This window comes from Chiloscyllium punctatum, chromosome 8 (assembly GCF_047496795.1).
Source record: "Chiloscyllium punctatum isolate Juve2018m chromosome 8, sChiPun1.3, whole genome shotgun sequence".
NCBI lineage: Eukaryota > Metazoa > Chordata > Chondrichthyes > Orectolobiformes > Hemiscylliidae > Chiloscyllium > Chiloscyllium punctatum.
Window position 1 is genome coordinate 121,341,913 of NC_092746.1, and position 19,219 is coordinate 121,361,131.

The 19,219-nt window shown below is 45.3% G+C and overlaps 1 protein-coding gene across 1 annotated transcript in view; it reads left to right on the forward strand.

Moving 5' to 3' along the window:
- The window catches only part of acaa1 (acetyl-CoA acyltransferase 1), a 42,849-nt gene extending 24,650 nt beyond the window's left edge, over positions 1–18,199 (forward strand). The window contains exons 9-12 of the mRNA XM_072576366.1: positions 3,984–4,163; positions 9,988–10,043; positions 11,230–11,375; positions 15,131–18,199. Coding sequence (XP_072432467.1) covers positions 3,984–4,163; positions 9,988–10,043; positions 11,230–11,375; positions 15,131–15,206 — 458 coding nt within the window. The 3' untranslated portion in view covers positions 15,207–18,199. The remainder of the gene's footprint in view (positions 1–3,983; positions 4,164–9,987; positions 10,044–11,229; positions 11,376–15,130) is intronic.
- The last annotated feature ends 1,020 nt before the right edge of the window (positions 18,200–19,219 follow it).

A 19,219-nucleotide genomic window follows, 5' to 3' on the forward strand; every position in this document is an offset into this window, starting at 1 on the left:
TTCTCTCACACACACGTATATGCATACACATGCACATGCACATACACACGCGCAGACATATGCACTCTTACATTTGCACACACACACACATGCACACACATATATATAAATCTATGGGGTGAATCATTTCACCCAAGATTTATTTGCAGATGCATTCTATTTTGTTTAAAAACACACACAATTTGTAATCACAATCAGTCGGTTTGGCAATCTAAAAATTTGTACTTTTGGAATAAAACCAGCCTGCTTCCAGGTTGAAACTCTGAGACAGATTCTGAACAAAGTTTCACACCTGGATTTCAGTGTCGGAGATGTCACCTTTTTGTATATTCCTGTAGCTCTGCCTGATTATCATGACAACACTGTTTTGACGTTATACACACTTTACTCACCATCTCTCGCTCTTGGTCACCTGCGGAGTCATAATATCTGACACTCCACTTACACCAGTTGTATGATCTTTTGATCTCTCTGGCTATAAACTCTGTGTCTATGAGCTCTCTTCTCTGATTGTACCTGGTGAAGTGGCTGTGTTCCAAACCGTTGACTTCTCCACCTCCCGATGCTGCCAGGCTTGCTGTGTTCTTCCAGCCTCCTGCTTGTCTACTTTGGGATCCAGCATCTGCAGTATTTTTTGTCTCTGACTAGTAACTGAGCTGTCTCTGCTGAAACTCCAATCTGCTGTTCCACCTGAAACCTTGCAGCGTTGTCTCATCAACCCATTCAATAGTGTGCCAAGGTGAATGGCTCGCATGTCTGTATGGCTTGATACAATTTGACAGTGAATACTGTAAGCTTCCAGGTTTAATATCTCAGTTCCACTCTCTCATTATTCAGTATTATCAGTCAAGGTAACCAGTTTGCATTCTTGTCTGTCTGTCTGACTTGATCCGATTCCCAGCATGCTGTTCAGTTGGACAGTTTTCCCAGCATGCCATTCAGTTGGCCAAAACAGCTGTTATTTTATTTGAAAGGGACATTCCACTGCCTACACCAGGTGGATATGTAAACACTTCCTGTTGTGGGGCAATCTAAAACTACGGGGTCATTGTTTACAAGTAAGATGTTATCCATTTAGCGGTGTAGAGTTTGGAAACAGACCCTTCAGTCCAACTTGTCCATACCAACCAGATATCCTAAATTCATCTGGTCTCATTTGCCAGCACTTGGCCCACATCCCTCTCAACCCTTCCAATTCATATACCCATCCAGATGCCTTGGAAATGTTATAATTCTACCAGCCTCTACCACTTCCTCTGGCAGCTCTTTCCCTAGACGCACCACCCTCTGCGTGAAAACATTGCCCCTTTGGTCCCTTTTAAATCTTTCCCTTCTCACCTTAAACCTATGCCCTCTAGTTTTGGATTCCCCCAAACCAGAGAAAAAAGAAAGACCTTGTCTGTTTACCCTATGTATGCCCCTGATGATTTTATAAACCTCCATAAGGTCACCCCTCAGTGAAGTGAAGAGTTTCCTTCTCTCAGGGGTGAGAGTCTTTGGAACTCTTCCCCTCAGATAGTAGTGGGAGCAGAGTCTTTTATCATTTTTAAGACAGATTGTTGCTGAGCTAGTGGGCTCAAGGTGTGCATGGGCAGATGGGAAAGTGGGACAATTGGTTCAGCCAAGATCATATTGAATGATGGAGGGTGGAGGGGCTGATTGGCCTTCTCCTGGTCTATGGTCACATGATTATGTGGAGCGGCTGGGGTTATTCTCCTTAGAGCAGAGAAGTTCAAGAGTTTTAATTTTTTTGAGGCATTCACAAGATGAGGGTGTGGCTGGCTAGGCCAGTATTTATTGCCCATCCCGAATTACCCAGAGGTCAGTTTAGAGTCAGCCATGTTGCTGTGGGTCTGGAGTCACATGTCGGCCAGACCAGGTAAGATGGCAGTTTCCTTCCCTAAAGGATATCAGTGAATCAGATGGGTTTTTCCAACCATAAACAGTGGCTTCAGGTCATCACTGGACTCTTAACTCCAGGTTTTTAAAAATGGGATTCATCTTCCTGGTGAATAGTCTAGCGATGATAGCACAAGGCCATCACATTTTATTAAGTGGATGGAATGAAACTGTTTCCATTGAAGAAGGACCCAGATTGAGGAGAATTGGTGAAACAAAGTGAGGGGTACCGATCCTGAATACTCTGCCTGAACGAAGGATGGTAGAAACAGAACCAGTAATAATTTCCTCAAGGAAAATGCAGAGACCTCAATTATCCATATTTCAGATTATCCGAACAAGATCACAAGGTCCTGATGTGTGGCTAACTATATTATCTGGCATCGATTATCCAACATTCAATTGACCAATGAAATACTCACCACCCCTGTCCTTTGGATAATCAAAGTTCCTCTGTAAATAAATGCTTAGAAAGGTGACACATGTGACTTCTTCAGAGCTGAAGGGAAAGGTGTCTTTTTCACCTTTGTTTTCCGACTCTATCAGCTCTGAAAAAGAGTCACATTGAGCTGAAAACATTAACACTGTTGACAGACAGAGAGAGAGTGCGTTTCTCCAGCACTTTATTTCAGAACCTCAGTAGCCCCAGTGCTTCGTTTTGATGAAGACTTTAGGGATATCTGTAGCCAGCATGCACTGAAGGTTGGAGTCAGTGGGAACTACAGATGATGGAAGTCAGAATCCACAGATGTGAAGCTGGAAAAGCACAGCAGGTCAGACAGCATCCGAGGAGCAGGAAGGACAATGTTGACTCTCCTGCGGATTGAAGTGCAGAATAGGACATTCCTGATGAAGGGCTTTTGCCTGAAACGTCGATTTTCCTGCACAGCGGATGCTGACTGACTTCCTGTGCTTTTCCAGCACCACTCTGATCTCACATCTACACTCTTAGAGTCATAGAGATGTACAGCAAGGAATCAGACCCTTCGGTCCAACCTGTCCACACCGACCAGATATCCCAACCCAATCTAGTCCCACCTGCCAGCATCCGGCCCATATCCCTCCAAACCCTTCCTATTCATATACCCATCCAAATGCCTTTTAAATGTTGTAATTGTACCAGCCTCCACCATATCCTCTAGCAGCTCATTCCATACACGTACGACCCTGTATGTGAAAAAGTTGCCTCTGAGGTCTCTTTTATATCTTTCCCCTCTCACCCTAAACCTATGCCCTCTAGTTCTGGACTCCCACACCCCAGGGAAAAGACTTTGTCTATTTATCCTATCTATGCCCCTCATAATTTTGTAAACCTCTATAAGGTCACCCCTCAGCCTCTGATGCTCCAGGGAAAACAGCCCCTACCTGTTCAGCCTCTCCCTATAACTCAAATCCTCCAACCCCTGGCAACATCCTTGTAAATCTTTTCTGAACCCTTTCAAGTTTCACAACATCTTTCCGATAGGAAGGAGACCAGAATTGCACACAATATTCCAACAGTGGCCTAACCAATGTCCTGTATAGCCGCAACATGACCTCCCAACTCCTGTACTCAATACTCTGACCAATAAAGGGAAGCATACCAAACGCCTTCTTCACTATCCTATCTACCTGCGATTCCACTTTCAAGGAGCTATGAACCTGCACTTTGTTCAGCAACACTCCCTCGGACCTTACCATTAAGTGTATAAGTCCTGCTAAGATTTGCTTTCCCAAAATGCAGCAACTCGCATTTATCTAAATTAAACTCCATTTGCCACTTCTCAGCCCATTGGCCCATCTGGTCCAGATCCTGTTGTAATCTGAGGTAACCCTCCTCACTTTGGTGTCATCTGTAAACTTACTAACTGTACCTCTTGTCAAAGTGTGCAGAGAGGTTGGAGTTTCATAAACTGTGGCTTGCCGGTCCCTCTTGTAAGGTGTCAATGAGCGAATTGAAGTGCAGAATAGGATTTTCCCTGACCTGTTTCATGGGATCCCTCTTTAACCCATGTTTCCTGGGTCTGCCTCTGCCCCGCTGGTGTACCTGACCGTTTCTGCATGGTTGAAATGCAAGTGTTGATGACCCTCCTTGTTGTCGCTAGGGAACTCGAGCCAAGTTAGTGACGGTGCGGCGGCAGTTCTGGTGGCGAGGCGTTCCAAGGCCATTGAGCTGGGCCTTCCCATCCTGGGTGTGCTGAGGTCGTATGCAGTTGTTGGAGTGCCGCCTGACATCATGGGGATAGGACCTGCCTACGCCATCCCAGCGGCGCTGGTGAAAGCAGGTAAGGAGGGCAGGGTGGTCAGGCAGCCCTAAACACGGCGGCATTCCAATGCAGCTTCACTCAGCAGCATGTTACAACAACAACTTGCACACCGCCCTCTGTATATTTATGAAAAAAAAGAATCCTGAGTATTTCACAGGGGAGTGTTTGCAAATGAAATTTGAGGCTGTCAGGGGAGGCTATCGAAACGTCGGTCGAGAGGTGTAAGGTTTGAGCAGCATCTTTGAGGGGAGGTGTTTAGGGAGGGAATTCCAGAACTTTGGGTGTGGGAAGCGTAAGGCCGAGTCATCAATGGCAAAGTGACAGAAATCACTTGGATTAGAGGGTGGCAATGATCTCTGAGGGTTATAGTGTGGAGGAGGTTAGGGGGATAGGGTGGGAACAAGGCCTAAAGAGCACTCTGAGTCACAGGCTGATTTTTTTAAAAATGGAGATCTTTCTGGGCCATGAAGCAAATATTATTTGGTGCATGGGGAAAGCTGACAGTCCATCCTGTATATGAAGGAGAGACTGTGCCAGACTGATGTTTCTGTTACCTGGTCCCTGTACACAGCCCAAGAACCAGGCATTACCCATCATCAGAGAGTGCAGGTGCCTCAGTCCACCACTCTGTGACCCATAAATACATACATGCAAGTAAAATACATACTCACACAGACACCGACACACACACACAACACACAAAAGGCATGTAATTTCTCACATCACCTTCACTTCATTTATACATTACTTTAAATCTACGTTCTCTCATTTATTTTTCTGTTATGAGCTGAAACAGTTTTTAATTCTTCCCCCATCTACTCTGTCCAGCCCACTTGTAATTTTCAAAGCTTCAATCATAATCATAAAATTATAAAGATATACAGCATGGAAACAGACCCTTCCGTACAACTCGTCCATGCCGACCAGATATCCTCAATTAATCTAGTCCCATTTGCCAGCTCTTGGCCTAAATCCCTCTTTGGGGCAGCATGGTGGCTCAGTGGTTAGCACTGCTGCCTCCCAGTGCCAAGGACCTGAGTTCAATTCCAGCCTCGGGCAACTATCTGTGTGAAGTTTGCACATTCTCTCATGTCTGTGTGGAATTCCTCTGGTTGATCTGGTTTCCTCCCACAGTCCAAAGGTGTGCTGGTCAAGTGAATTGGTCATGCTAAATTGCCCATAGTGTTAGGTGCATTAGTCAGGGGTAAATACAAGGTAGGGGAATGGGTCTGGGTGGGTTACTCTTTGGAGGGTCAGTGTGGACTTGTTGGGCCGAAGGGCCTGTTTCCATACTGTAGGAAATTTAATCCAATACCCTTCTACTCATATACCCATCCAGATGCCTTTTAAATGTTGTAATTGTACCAGTCTCCACCACATCGTCTGGCAGCTTATTCCATACACGTACCACCCTCTGCGTGGAAACATTTCCCCTTAGGTGCCTTTTAAATTTTTCTCCTCTCACCCTAAACCCATGCTGTCTAACTCTGGACTCCCCCATTTTCTCTCAGCCATCTTCTTTCCAGGGAGAACAGTCCCAACTTCTTCTATCTAGCCTCAGAACTGAGGCTTCAGCTTCCTGGATCCATTCTTGTGAATCTCTTCTGCAGTCTCTTCAATATTAAATTATATTCCCTACAACGTGGAAACGGCCCTTCAGCCCAACAAGTCCACAACAACCCTCCAGAGTAACCCACTCAGACTCATTTTCCCTCTATTTACCACTGACTAATGCACTTAACCCTATAAACAATTGAGCAAGGCCAATTCACCTGACCTGCACCTCTTTGGACTGTGGGAGGAAACTGGAGCACCCAGAGGAAACCCACACAGACACGCGGAGAATGTGCAAACTCCACACAGACAGTCGTCTGAGGCCAGAATCGAACCTGGGTCCCTGGCGCTGTGAGGCAGCAGTTCACTATAATGTGGTATCTACTACTGCACACAGTGCTCCAGCTGATGTTATACAAATTCAATAGCACCTCCTTGCTGTTATACTCTCTTCCCCTATTAAAGGGGGTGACACAGTGGCTCAGTGGTTAACACTGCTGCCTCACAGCATCAGGGACCTGGGTTTGATTCCGACCTCGGACAACTGTCTGCATGGAATTTGCACATTCTCCCCGTGTCTGCATGGGTTTTCTCCGGGTGCACTGGTTCCCTCCCACAGTCCAAAGGTGTGCAGGTTAGGTGAATTCACCATGCTAAATTACCTATGGTGTTCAGGGACGTGTCGGTTAGGTGCATTAGCTTGGGGAAGTCTAGAGTAATCGATGTAGGGGAATGCATCTGGGTGGGTTGCTCTTCAGAGTGTTGGTGCGGACCTGTTGGGCCAAATGGCCTGTTTCCACATTGTAGGGATTCTAATTCAAAGCCTCGGGCACTGTATACTTTATTAACTGCTCTGTCTAAGTGTCCCTTTACTTTCAATGATCTGTGCACATGAATGTCCAGGTCCCTCTGCCCCTCTATCTTACATTGTCTTTCAATGATCTTTTGTCCTAAGAACATCACTTCACACACTTTTGCAATGTAATTCATCTGCCATCTATCTGCCCACTCCACCACTTTGTCTTTGTCCTTCTCACACTCCATACTGTCCTCCGCACAGTTCCTCCAAGTCTCATGTCATTTGCAAATTTTGAAGCTGTCCTCTTGCGTACCAAGATCCAGATCTAAAATCATGAGGGACATGGCAAGAACGAATAGTCAAGGTCTTTTTCCCAAGGGTAGGGGAGTCCACAACTAGAGGACATACATAGGTTTGAGGTGAGAGGGGAAAGATTTAAAAGGGACCTGAGGGGAAACCTTTTCACACAGAAGGTGGTGTGTGTATGGAACGAGGTGCCAGAGGGAGTGTTGGAGGCTGGTACAATTACAGCATTTAAAAGCCATCTGGATGGGTATATGAATAGGAAGGGTTTAGAGGGAGATGGGCCAAGTGCTGTCAAATGGGACGAGATTAGGTTAGGATATATGCTTGACAAGGATGAATTGGACATAAGGGTATGTCTCCGTGCTGTACATCTCAATGACTGAGTCTCTAACTTTAATGTACATCAGTAAAAGAACCAGAGGACACAGCTTAAAAATACGGGGTAGACCATTTAGGACAGAGATGAGGAGAAACTTCTTCACCCAGAGAGTGGTGGCTGTGTGGAATGCTCTGCCCCAGAGGGCAGTGAAGGCCCAATTTCTGGATTCATTTAAGAAAGAGTTGGATAGAGCTCTCAAGGATAGTGGAATCAAGGGTTATGGAGATAAGGCAGGAACAGGATACTGATTATGGATGATCAGCCATGATCGTATTGAATGGTGGTGCAGGCTCGAAGGGCAGAATGGCCTACTCCTGCACCTATTGTCTAAAGGGTCTAACCTCTGGGAAATTGCACTGCGAACCTTCCTTCAACCTGAGAAATATCCATTGACCATTAATCTCTGTCTCCCCTCACTTGGGGTGGGGGTTGGGGGGGGGAGCGGCTTAGGATAGACTGGCAGTTTTAGCTGAAGAAAGGGCTTTGGAATGAGGAGTGTAGGAGCATTCCATTCAAGGTCATACCTTTTTTAGCTCCCTGCCCTCTCAAGCTCACTCCCACAACTCACTCCCTCCTGTCACTGTCGAAACCTGAGATTTATCTTCAGTCTGATCTCCTCTCCCTCAGGGACTGCATGGCTATCCCTGGGTTAGGGAGCAGTCTCCCAGCCTGACCAAATCCTCTCCAGCCTCAGGTAGTGCTGTTTCCCTGAGCCACTTACTCACGTGAAGCGTGCAAATGTATACAGGGCATTCCCTGATAAAGTGGGAGGCGATGGCCTGGTGATATTGTCACTGAAGATTACTCCAGAGACCCAGGTAATGTTCCCGGCACCCGGGTTTGATTCCAGCCCTTGGCAGATGGTGGAATTTAAATTCAATAACGTTTTTGTTCAGAGTCTAATTATGTCCCTTAGGGGTGGAAACTGCCATCCTTACTGACATGTGACTCCAAACCCATAGCAATATGATTGAATCTCAATTGCCCTCTGGATAATTAGGGATAGACAATAAATGCTGGCCTAGCCAGCGATGCCCACGTCTGTGAATGAATAAAAAAGAATCCTCACCCTGTTGTCTGAAACCCCTGTCCATTACTGCCAGGTAGTTTATTTTAGATTACTTACAGTGTGGAAACAGGCCCTTCAGCCGAACAATCCACAGCGACCCGCCGAAGCGCAACCCACCCATACCCCTACGTTTACCCCTTCACCTAACACTACGGGCAATTTAGCATGGCCAATTCACCCTAACCTGCACACCTTTGTGACTGTGGGAGGAAACCCACACAGACACGGGGAGAATGTGCAAACTCCACACAGTCAGTCGCCTGAGGTGGGAATTGAACCCGGGTCTCAGGCGCTGTGAGGCAGCAGAGCTAACCACTGTGCCACCGTGCCACCCACGGATGGAAGTTTTGATTTGAAATGCAGACTGTGATTCTGGTTTTAATGTTCAGGGCACGATGTCGTGGCCAGTATTAGAATGTGGAAAAGCAGCAAACACATTTCATCTCCGCCTTCTCTCACTCGGAGAAAACATGGTTAATTGACACCATTGCTGCTCATAATCCACTCCCTCCATCTGCACTATCATTCTACAGTTGGTTCTGCTATAACGCGATTAAAGAACCTAGACCATTATTTTGCAATGGGAACTTTGCTGACCTGTACTGGCTATAATGCGATTCCTGTCCTATTGGTTTTAAATGGTGCTGCTATTACCCAATTTTCTTATGATGCTGGATCGCACGAGAACAGAACTATCACGTTATGTCAGAATAGACTGTACTTGTTCACTCGACTGCAGCACTATGCTCTCTGTGTTGGAACAACACCATGTACAAAGGAAATCCATTTCGGACAATGAGCAAAATGACCCAGAGCTGGGGGAGGGGGGTGGGGAATAAGGAGAATTGCTTTATGGACTATGGGAGGGTGTTAGAAACATGCTCAGAAAACAACAACTTGCAAAAGGGAATTGGAGGAATACTTGAAAGAATTTCTTTTAAAAGTTAGACTTGCAATTGATGGAAGGCTTTATGCAATCACTGGACATCTCAAAGTGCTGTATGGTCAGTGAAGGGTTTGTTGTAATGTGGGAACCTTGGCCTCCATCTTGTGCTCAACAAACTCCCAGAGGTGGCCGTGTGATAATGACCGGTTAAAATGCTTGCTTCTGTTTGATTGACCAGTCGATTGTTTAGGGGTAAATATTGGCTAGGCCATCAGGGAGCAGTTCTCTCCTGTTCTTCAAAACCGTGCCGTGAGATCTTCCTCATCCACCCGAGAGAATGGCTTGTGCCTCAGTTTAAGAGGCAGCACCTCCTGAGAAAAGGTTTAGAGGGATATGGGGTCAAACGCAGCAAATAGGATTAGTTTAGTTTAGGAAACCTGGTCAGCATGGACGAGTTGGGCTGAAGGGCCTGTGTTTCTGTGCTATGGCTGTATAACTGATACTGCACTGGAGCATGAGCCTTGATTCTGTGGTCAAGGACAGAAGTGGCACTTGGACCTGGAACCTTGTGACATGGAAGTCAGTCTGTTACCAACTGAGCCACAAGTGGGCAGTAGTTGAAGGAGCAAAACCTGTGAGGCTATGAGGAAAATAATGCAGCGTTTTGAACTGATTGGATTGGTCTTTGAGAGAGCCTGCATGGGTGTGATGGTTAAAATGGCATCCTGTACTGTATCTGTCTGTGTCCCTGTCTCCTTTGACCAAAGCAATGGTCTTGAGTTCATTGATATCTAAAGACCTTGTTTGGTTTGATTCCTAAGTTTTAATATTTTTCTCCCTCTCCATCAGGGCTTACAATTGATGACATTGATGTGTTTGAAATTAATGAGGCATTCGCTAGCCAGGTGAGAAACACTCGCGGTGAACATTAGTTGCTGCCTAAATCTGTGGATGTACTGAATAGAAGTGTAGAGCAGACCAGTTGAGCTTGTCTGTATTTCCTCTTTTAGATCTCACTATTAACGTGACAGTTTCCAGTGTCATCCCCCCTTCATCTTGTAGTTTCCAAATTTGGTAACTCACACATGTAAATGAAGAAATGAAAATCTATGTCAATTGAGAGTAGATTGTTCCTGCAGCACTGATGGTCGTGTACTGTCTACAAGATGCACTGCAGCAAATCATTAATGCTTCCTTTGGCAGCACCTTCCAAACCTGTGACCTCTACTTCCAAGCAGGATAATTGCATCCGCAAGTACGCCCCAAGCTCATCACCATCCAAACTTGGAAATACTTTACCTTTCCTTCACCTTCACTTTGACTGGGTCAAAATTCTGCAACTCCCTCCAAAACAACACCTTTACCAGATGGGCTTATAGGATCCCTACAGTGTGGAAACAGGCTGTTCAGCCCAACAAGTCCACACTGACTCACCAAAGAGCACCCCGCCCAGACTCAGCCTCCTAACCCTATCCCTGTAACCCTGTGTTTCCCATGGCTAATCCACCTAATTTACACATCCCTCAACACTACGGGCAATTTAGCATGACCAATTCACCTAACCTGCACATCTTTGGACTGTGGGAGGAATCCGGAGCACCCGGAGGAAACCCACCCAGACACGGGGAGAATGTGCAAACTCCACACAGTCAGTCACCCGAGGCTGGAATCAAACCCAGATCCTGGACGCTGTGAGGCAGCAGTGCTAACCACTGAGTCACTGTGCTGCCCAGACTGTATTCTGAAGACCATTGGAGATAGTTAACAAATGCTGGTCATAGAGTCATAAAGATGTACAGAAACATGCTGACCTGATATGCCAAACCAATCGTATCCTATTTGCCAATATTTGGCCCATATCCCTCTAAACCCTTCCTATTCATCCAGATGCCTTTTAAATGTTATAATTGTACCAGCGTCCACCACTTCCTCTGGCAGCTCGTTCCATTCATGCACCACCCTCTGTATGAAAAGGTTGCCCCTTAGGTCCCTTTTAAAGGTGTTGTCATTGATGTCCGCAAACTGTATGGAACTGGGCTAGACAGTAACACACTCTCTCTTTCTCTCTGTGATTTCTTCCTCCTTTCTCAGGCTTTGTACTGTGTTGAGAAGCTGGGTATCCCCATTGAGAAGGTCAACCCTAATGGGGGTGCCATAGCACTGGGACATCCATTGGGCTGCACTGGAACTCGACAGATTGTTACCCTGCTAAATGAGCTGAAACGGAGAGGGAGGAGGTAAGTGTCCCCATTTGTACAGCAGAGCCTGCCTTCACACAGTGAGAAATTCCGAGTCCCACTCCCCAACAGTTATCAATTGGGGTCATATCTGTTGCAAACACCTACATCAGGAGGAAGCAAAATCAAGTTTGATGAAAGGCTATCCAGTCTAGCAAAACTCATCCTTGTGAAATGTTTGCCTAGTTACACTCTTGCTTAATTAGATTAGATTACTTACAGTGTGGAAACAGGCCCTTCGGCCCAACAAGTCCACACCGACCTGCTGAAGCGCAACCCACCCAGACCCATTCCCCTACATTTACCCCTTCACCTAACACTACGGGGCAATTTAGCATGGCCAGTTCACCTAACCTGCACATCTTTGGACTGTGGGAGGAAACCGGAGCACCCGGAGGAAACCCATGCAGACACAGGGAGAAGGTGCAAACTCCACACACTCAGTCGCCTGAGGCGGGAATTGAACCAGAGTCTCTGGCGCTGTGAGGCAGCAGTGCTAACCACTGTGCCACCGTGCCGAGTGTGAAAAGTCTTAGAATGTTTTACTATATTCAAAGTGCTGTATAGATGCAAGCTATTGTTGAAAGAACAGAAAACTACTCGCATGGTTTGAAGCCCCAAAGGTATGAGAAATATCTTGAGAAATAATTAGTTTATAAAAGAAAAACTGTTGGATATTGGCCAGAGAACAGCGAGAGTGCACTTCTTTGTGGCAGTGCTGTGGGAATCTGTAACATGTAACAGTTAGCTGACAGAGTCTCTGTTTAACAGCTCATCCAAAAGGCAGCTTCCTCTGACAGTGCAGCACACCCTCTCTGCTGCACCAGCCTTAATTCACACACACAACTGTGAAATGCTGGAGATGTCAAACAAAAACAGAAATTGCTGGTGAAAACCGGCAGGCAGCATGTCTGGGAAGAAAGCAGAGTTAAAGTTTTGAGTCCTGTGACTCTTCCCCAGAACTCGCCTAAATTGCTGTGCTCACATCTCTGCCATGGGTCTTTATATTAATTCATTCACAGGATGTGGATATTGCTCACCCAGTCAGCAATTATGCCCTGTCACTAATTGCCCTTGGGAGAGAGTGGAGCTCTCTGCACTGCTGTAGTTCAGCTGGTGAGCTTGAACCTGTAGCTTCTGTCTGAGAGGCAGTATATACTAACCTGGCTGGTTCTTTCATTATGACATCTCTGTGTGCTGTGAACAGCCTGGTGTTTTCTCGTGCACACGCAACGGGTTGAATGGACCTATCACCATAAGACCATAAAACATAGGAGTGGAAGTAAGGCCATTCGGCCCATCGAGTCCACTCCGCCATTCAATCATGGCTGATGCGCATTTCAGCTCCACTTACCAGCATTCTCCCTGTAGCCCTTAATTCCTCTAGACAACAAGAACCTATCAATCTCGGCCTTGAAGACATTTAGCGTCCCGGCTTCCACTGCACTCCGTGGCAATGAATTCCACAGGCCCACCACTCTCTGGCTGAAGAAATGTCTCCGCATTTCTGTTCTGAATTCACCCCCTCTAATTCTAAGGCTGTGTCCACGGGTCCTAGTCTCCTCGCCTAACAGAAACAATTTCCTAGCATCCACCTTTTCCAAGCCATGTATTATTTTGTACGTCTCTATTAGATCTCCCCTTAATCTTCTAAACTCCAACGAATACAATCCCAGTATCCTCAGCCGTTCCTCATATGCTAGACCTGTCATTCCAGGGATCATCCGTGTGAATCTCCGCTGGACACGTTCCAGTGCCAGTATGTCCTTCCTGAGGTGTGGGGACCAGAACTGGACACAGTACTCCAAATGGGGCCTAACCAGAGCTTTATAAAGTCTTAGTAGTACATCTCTGCTTTTATATTCCAACCCTCTTGAGATAAGAGACAACATTGCATTCACTTTCTTAATCACAGACTCAACCTGCATGTTTACCTTTAGAGAATCCTCGACTAGCACTCCCAGATCCCTTTGTGCTTTGGCTTTATTAATTTTCTCACCATTTAGAAAGTAGTCCATGCTTTTATTCTTTTTGCCAAAGTGCAAGACCTCGCACTTGCTCACGTTAAATTCCATCAGCCATTTCCTAGACCACTCTCCCAACCTGTCTAGATCCTTCTGTAGCCTCCCCACTTCCTCAGTACTACCTGCCTGTCCACCTAACTTCGTATCATCGGCAAACTTCGCTAGAATGCCCCCGGTTCCCTCATCCAAATCATTAATATATAATGCGAACAGCTGTGGCCCCAGCACCGAACCCTGCGGGACACCGCTCGTCACCGGCTGCCATTCTGAAAAAGAACCTTTTTATCCCAACTCTCTGCCTTCTGTTAGACAGCCAATCCTCAATCCATCCCAGCAGCTCACCTCGAACACCATGGGCCCTCACCTTGCTCAGCAGCCTCCCGTGTGGCACCTTATCAAAGGCCTTTTGAAAGTCTAGATAGACCACATCCACTGGGTTTCCCTGGTCTAACCTACTTGTTACCTCTTCAAAAAATTCCAACAGGTTTGTCAGGCATCACCTCCATCCCCACCCCCATTCACATATTGTACTCTTTGCTAACTGCTCCCCAGCCCCACTCCCATTTATCTCTCCACCCTGGAGGCTTCCTGCCTCTATTCCTGATGAAGGGCTTTTGCCCAAAGCGTCGATTCTCCTGCTCCTTGGATGCTGCCTGACCTGCTGTGCTTTTCCAGCACCACTCTGATCTAAACCACGGGCTAAATGGCCTCCTGCACTGTGCTAATTCCGTTATTCTCACTCCATTTCCCACTCTCCAGTAAATGATTGACTATTTTTCACCTTCAGAGTAACTCTTCCCCAGATGAAAGCAAAATACTGCAGGTGCTGGAAAACAAACACAGAATGCTGGAGAAACTCAGGAGGTCTGGCAGCAACAGTGGAGAGAGAAACAGAGTTAATGTTTCAAGTCCAGTAGTTTTGAAGAAGTCATGCTGGACTCAAAATGTTAACTCTGTTTCTTTTCACCTGGTCTTTGCCCCTACGTTTGTTTTTTACCCATTCGGTGGCTCAATGGTTAGCACTGCTGTCTAACAGCACCAGGGTCCCAGGTTCGATTCCAGCCTCCAGCGACTGTCTGTGTGGAGTTTGCACATTCTCCCCGTGTCTGTGTGGGTTTCCTCCGGGTGCTCCGGTTTCCTCCCACAGTCCAACAATGTGCAGGTCAGGTGAATTAGCCATGGGACATTGCCCGTAGTGTTAGGTGCATTAGTCAGAGGGAAATGGGTCTGGGTGGGTTACTCTTCGGAGAGTCGGTGTGGACTGGTTGGGCCAAAGGACCTGTTTCCACACCGTAGAGAATCGAATCGAATCAAATCTAATCTAATCTAGTCTAATCAAAATGTCCTCTGATTCTGCTTTCCAGTTGAACAGAGCTGGGATTTTAATGACAAAAACAGAAGTTACTGGAAAAGCTCAGCAGGTCTGGCAGCATTTGTGAGGAGAAGTCAGAGTTAATGGTTTAGGTCTGGTGACCCTTCCTCAGAACCGAGTTCCTCAGTTCTGAGGAAGGGTCACTGGACCCTGAAACATGCTCCTAGGATGCTGCCTGACCTGCTGTTTTTTTCCAGCACCACACTCTCGACTCTGAAACATGAACTCTGATTTCTCTTCTCAGATGCTGCCAAATCTGCTGAGCTTTTCCAGCAACTTCTGTTTTTGCTTGATTTACAACATCTACAATTCTTTCATTTTTTTTCTGGGATTTTAATGATCCTTTGCTTGTGTTCCAGGGCCTATGGTGTTGTATCCATGTGTATTGGGACAGGAATGGGAGCTGCTGCTGTGTTTGAATATCCAGCAAACTGAAACCCTCATCATTGAAGATTATGGGTGGATAAACTGCATGGGCACATCACACAAGAGCCCAGTATTTACTAATTGATAATCCCAGCCTGTGCTCTTCCTTCATGATTCAACGTTATCTAATAACTTTCATAGAGACTGATAACCTTTAATGAGAAATTCAAACTTCTAATTATTTAGTTGAAAGAGTGACATGTCAAATAAAATCAATCAAATGCCTAAAAATCATATTCACTAAACACTAAAATAAAACTAAAATACTGTGGATGCTGGAAATCCGAAACCAACGCCGAGAAAGCTGGAGAAACTCAGCATCTCTGGCAGCACTTGAGGAGAGAGAAATAGAGTTAACGTTTTGAGTCTTCCTCAAGGAGGAAGTTATGAAGAAGTTAAACTAGACTTGAAAAGTTAACTCTGTTTCTCTCTCCACAGATGCCAGACTTGCTGAGTTTCTCTAGCACATTCTGTGTTTGACTAAATTTTCTTTTTGTGGTGACAACTTTTAGAGACATAGAGCTTAGAATAAGGCCCTTTTGAACCTCCTCTGCTGTTCAATAAGGTCATGGTTGTGGTCTCAATCCCACTTTCCTATCTACCCAACTCCCCAGTTCCAGGACTCCCTTATCTATGGAGACATTGCACTTATGGTTTAAACTATAGAGATAAAAAGTTACTGATCACTTTTCCCACAATTACAGTTCTGATGATTGTTCCTAGTGGATTGCTTCCTTTCTACGTCCCAACCTGATAACTACAGAGGAACCTCGATTATCCAAACGACACAGGCAAGGAGTATTTTGTTCGAATAATTGAATGTTCAGATAATGGAATGTTCTGATAACACAGTTTAGCTAAGCACTGGGACATTGCAATCTTGTTTGGATAATCCGAAATTTGGATAATCGATGTTCAGATACTCGTGGTTCCTCTGTACTTGTACCAGAGCTGCCCCTTACTTGGGAGGGTTACACTGTAGGGCTGTTCCTCTAGCTTTGAGCAAATGTTTCAGCCTTCTATAACTAAGTGTGATCTCCCAACTGCATTCTGTGTGGTGAATGATAGAATCAGCCTTTCGTTTTTTTTAACATGCAGGCCTGATTTAATTCTATCCTTGCTTTGCTCATGATCTCTCAGTTAGCTGCAGATCATACAAGACAAACTTGCGATTGCTGTCTGCCTGAGATATTTGTGCATTTATAGGGAAGCCTGTAACCTGATCTCAAAATAGTTTCCTCTACCCTTTGCTCCATGGCAACAGGAAGCAGATTATGTTTGCATCTCAGTAGGTTTGCTAATTAGTTATCCCTGATCCCAACTCTCCTTTCATATTAGAAGTAAAGAGAGAATTTACAGTACTTGGTTTACAATGTAATAGGTGTAACACCTTTCTGGGACTTTGGGACACAGGGTCTATTCATGGCATGTTCAGTACCTGCTGATGTTGTCTCCCAGTGTACTTTCAACAAAATAATCCAAGTTTCTTCAGATCCATAATAACTCTCAGGTAGCTACTAGCTCTGTCTTTTCAACAGCGAGAGAACCTTGAATTAGTGGACATTGCATCTCAGTTTTAAATGAAACTGTAACTAAGGAATATATTTTCCAAGTCCCAGTTTTTAATAAGTAGGTAGACAGATTTTTGAAATATCAGGAGTTGACAGCTCTGCTGAGCTGGCATGGAAGAGGTGTTGAAATCTGGGGTAAATCAGCCATGATCTTGCTGAATGTTGGGGCAGGCTGGAGGGGCTGAATGGCCTGCTGCTGTTCCTAAATCTTACATTTCAAGACCCTTTTTGTCTAACCTATATTTAAAATTAATTCGCAAAATATGGTGGAAGATACAATGCCAAGCCATAAAAAAAGTTATAATTGTAACTGTCTTCCTCAGTCCCTTGGTGCGTTGTTCTGCTCCTGATCAAGTTGCAGTGCCCAGGTCTGATGCTAATACGCTGGAATCAATGGGCTGAACCCCTCTTCAAGGTGGGATAATGTTTTAGCTGGAATTAAAATTTTGTGGAGTTTCGGGTCACCAGGAGTCCACTGCATTTGGAAATCTGTGATGTGATGTAATTAAAAACCCAGTTGCTAGGTTTAACTCCCTGCTTAAAAAGGGGTAGTACCAGGGTGATTAGATGCTGCCATTTTAGATTCAATCACCTTGCTTCATCTGCCATTACGTGGCCAGGCTCACTGACTGTATGGGCGCTTGTGTAAATGTGAAATCCTTTAAATTCTGAAGCCTAGACTCATTGCATGGTTTCGAAACTGTGCAACTCTCCTCCCTCAGATTTCCCTTTTTAACAGTGTGTGCACATGTTGGAAACCAACATTTACAGCCTCCCTATTCAGCCAATCCCTGTCATCTCTCTTGCTCTCTTCCACCTTGTAACAGAACCATGATGATGGAAATCTGGGGAGCTCACTGATGTTGTCAGCCTGGCTTATGTGCTGGGGATACTTTGCATTCTTCCCTTCTTGCTGACTAAAACAGTATATAGGACTGCAGTGCAGCCAGATGTAGAGGCTCTAAACACAGACAACCAGGGACCACAGCTTGTTTCATTCAATAAAACGCAGACTCATTCTTCCTGGCTGATTGGCAGGGTGTGTTATCACTGTCACTATCCTCAGCAACAGATCACAGTTATTTTTTAATCAACTTGTCCCGAGATGTTAACACACCTTTGGAGCAGATGGCACTTGAGAGCCTGGGCCTCCTGGCTCCGAGGTTAGGACTATACCACTGCACCACATGATCTCACATCAGGTTATACTGGAAAACTGAGTGATTAATTAAGCATGATTCAGACTAGGATATGTTTGATCGTGTAATAAGAAGAAACAACATTCATTCCAAGTGTTTGTTTTTTGCTGAGGTTGATAAGTAAAGCGTGTTAGATGCATTATGTTTCACGACTAAAATCATCATCTTTCTTACTGTTAAGCTGACTTGTTTTCCAACTTCTTTCTAATAAAGGTGTTATTCTTAAAATACAGTCATCAAGTTTGAGTCTCTGTTGCTTCAATTCATTGACCTCTTGGGATTTGAAGGAGTTCAAGCATTGTCCTCATTTCCTATTGGTACCTATGTTTACCATTAAAACTTTGTCAGGTGGTTTGGCTTGGTGGGCTTGTAGAAGGGAGGGGAGCAGCAGAGGCAGCTGGTCGGATTGTCTCAGTCTTAGTGACCGAGAAACTCCATGTATTCCTCACACTTGTTGGAGGGGCGGATGGAGGAAACAGGATGATGGACAGTGTTTTATAAAGGAACAAAACCTGTGTTGGTGATATTTAAGGCTGGCACAGTGGCTCTGTGGTTAGCATTGCTGCCCCACAGCACCAGGAACCCGGGTTTGATTCCAGCCTCAGGTGACTGCATGGAGTTTGTACATTCTCCTCGTGTCTGCGTGGGTTTCCTCTGGGTGCTTCTGTTTCCTCCCACAATCCAAAGAGGTGCAGGTTAGGTGAATTGGCCACGCTAAATTGCCCATAGTGTTCAGGGATGTGTTGGTTAGGGGTAAATGTACAGTATTGGGTAGGGGGATGGGTCTGGGTGGGATACTCTTCAGATGGTCAGTGTGGAGTTGGGCCAATTGGCCTGTTTCCACACTGTAAGGATTAAGTTTTTTTTAATGGTATGTGGTTGTGGTTTGGCCATCCTTGATTACATGGGAATATTTTCTTGTATGGAATATCAAGGCTGATATTGTGACATTTCAAAGTGCTCATCCAAGTATTTTCTAAAAGTTGTAAGGTTTCTTGCCTCTGAGATATTACATTGCAGGTCCCGCCACAATCTTCTGGATGAAAAGATTTGGATGCAGTTGGTAGCTTGGGAATGGAGTTTGGTAAAGAGACTGAAAATGATGGTTTTGTTCTTCCTGTATAATTAATTGGAGGAAATCTCTGATTGACCTGTACTGGATATCAGATAAACAGTCCAATGATAATTTAGATATGGTGGAGGAGGTGGAAGTGAGGTAGAGATGGCTATCATCAACATGGATATATATGGT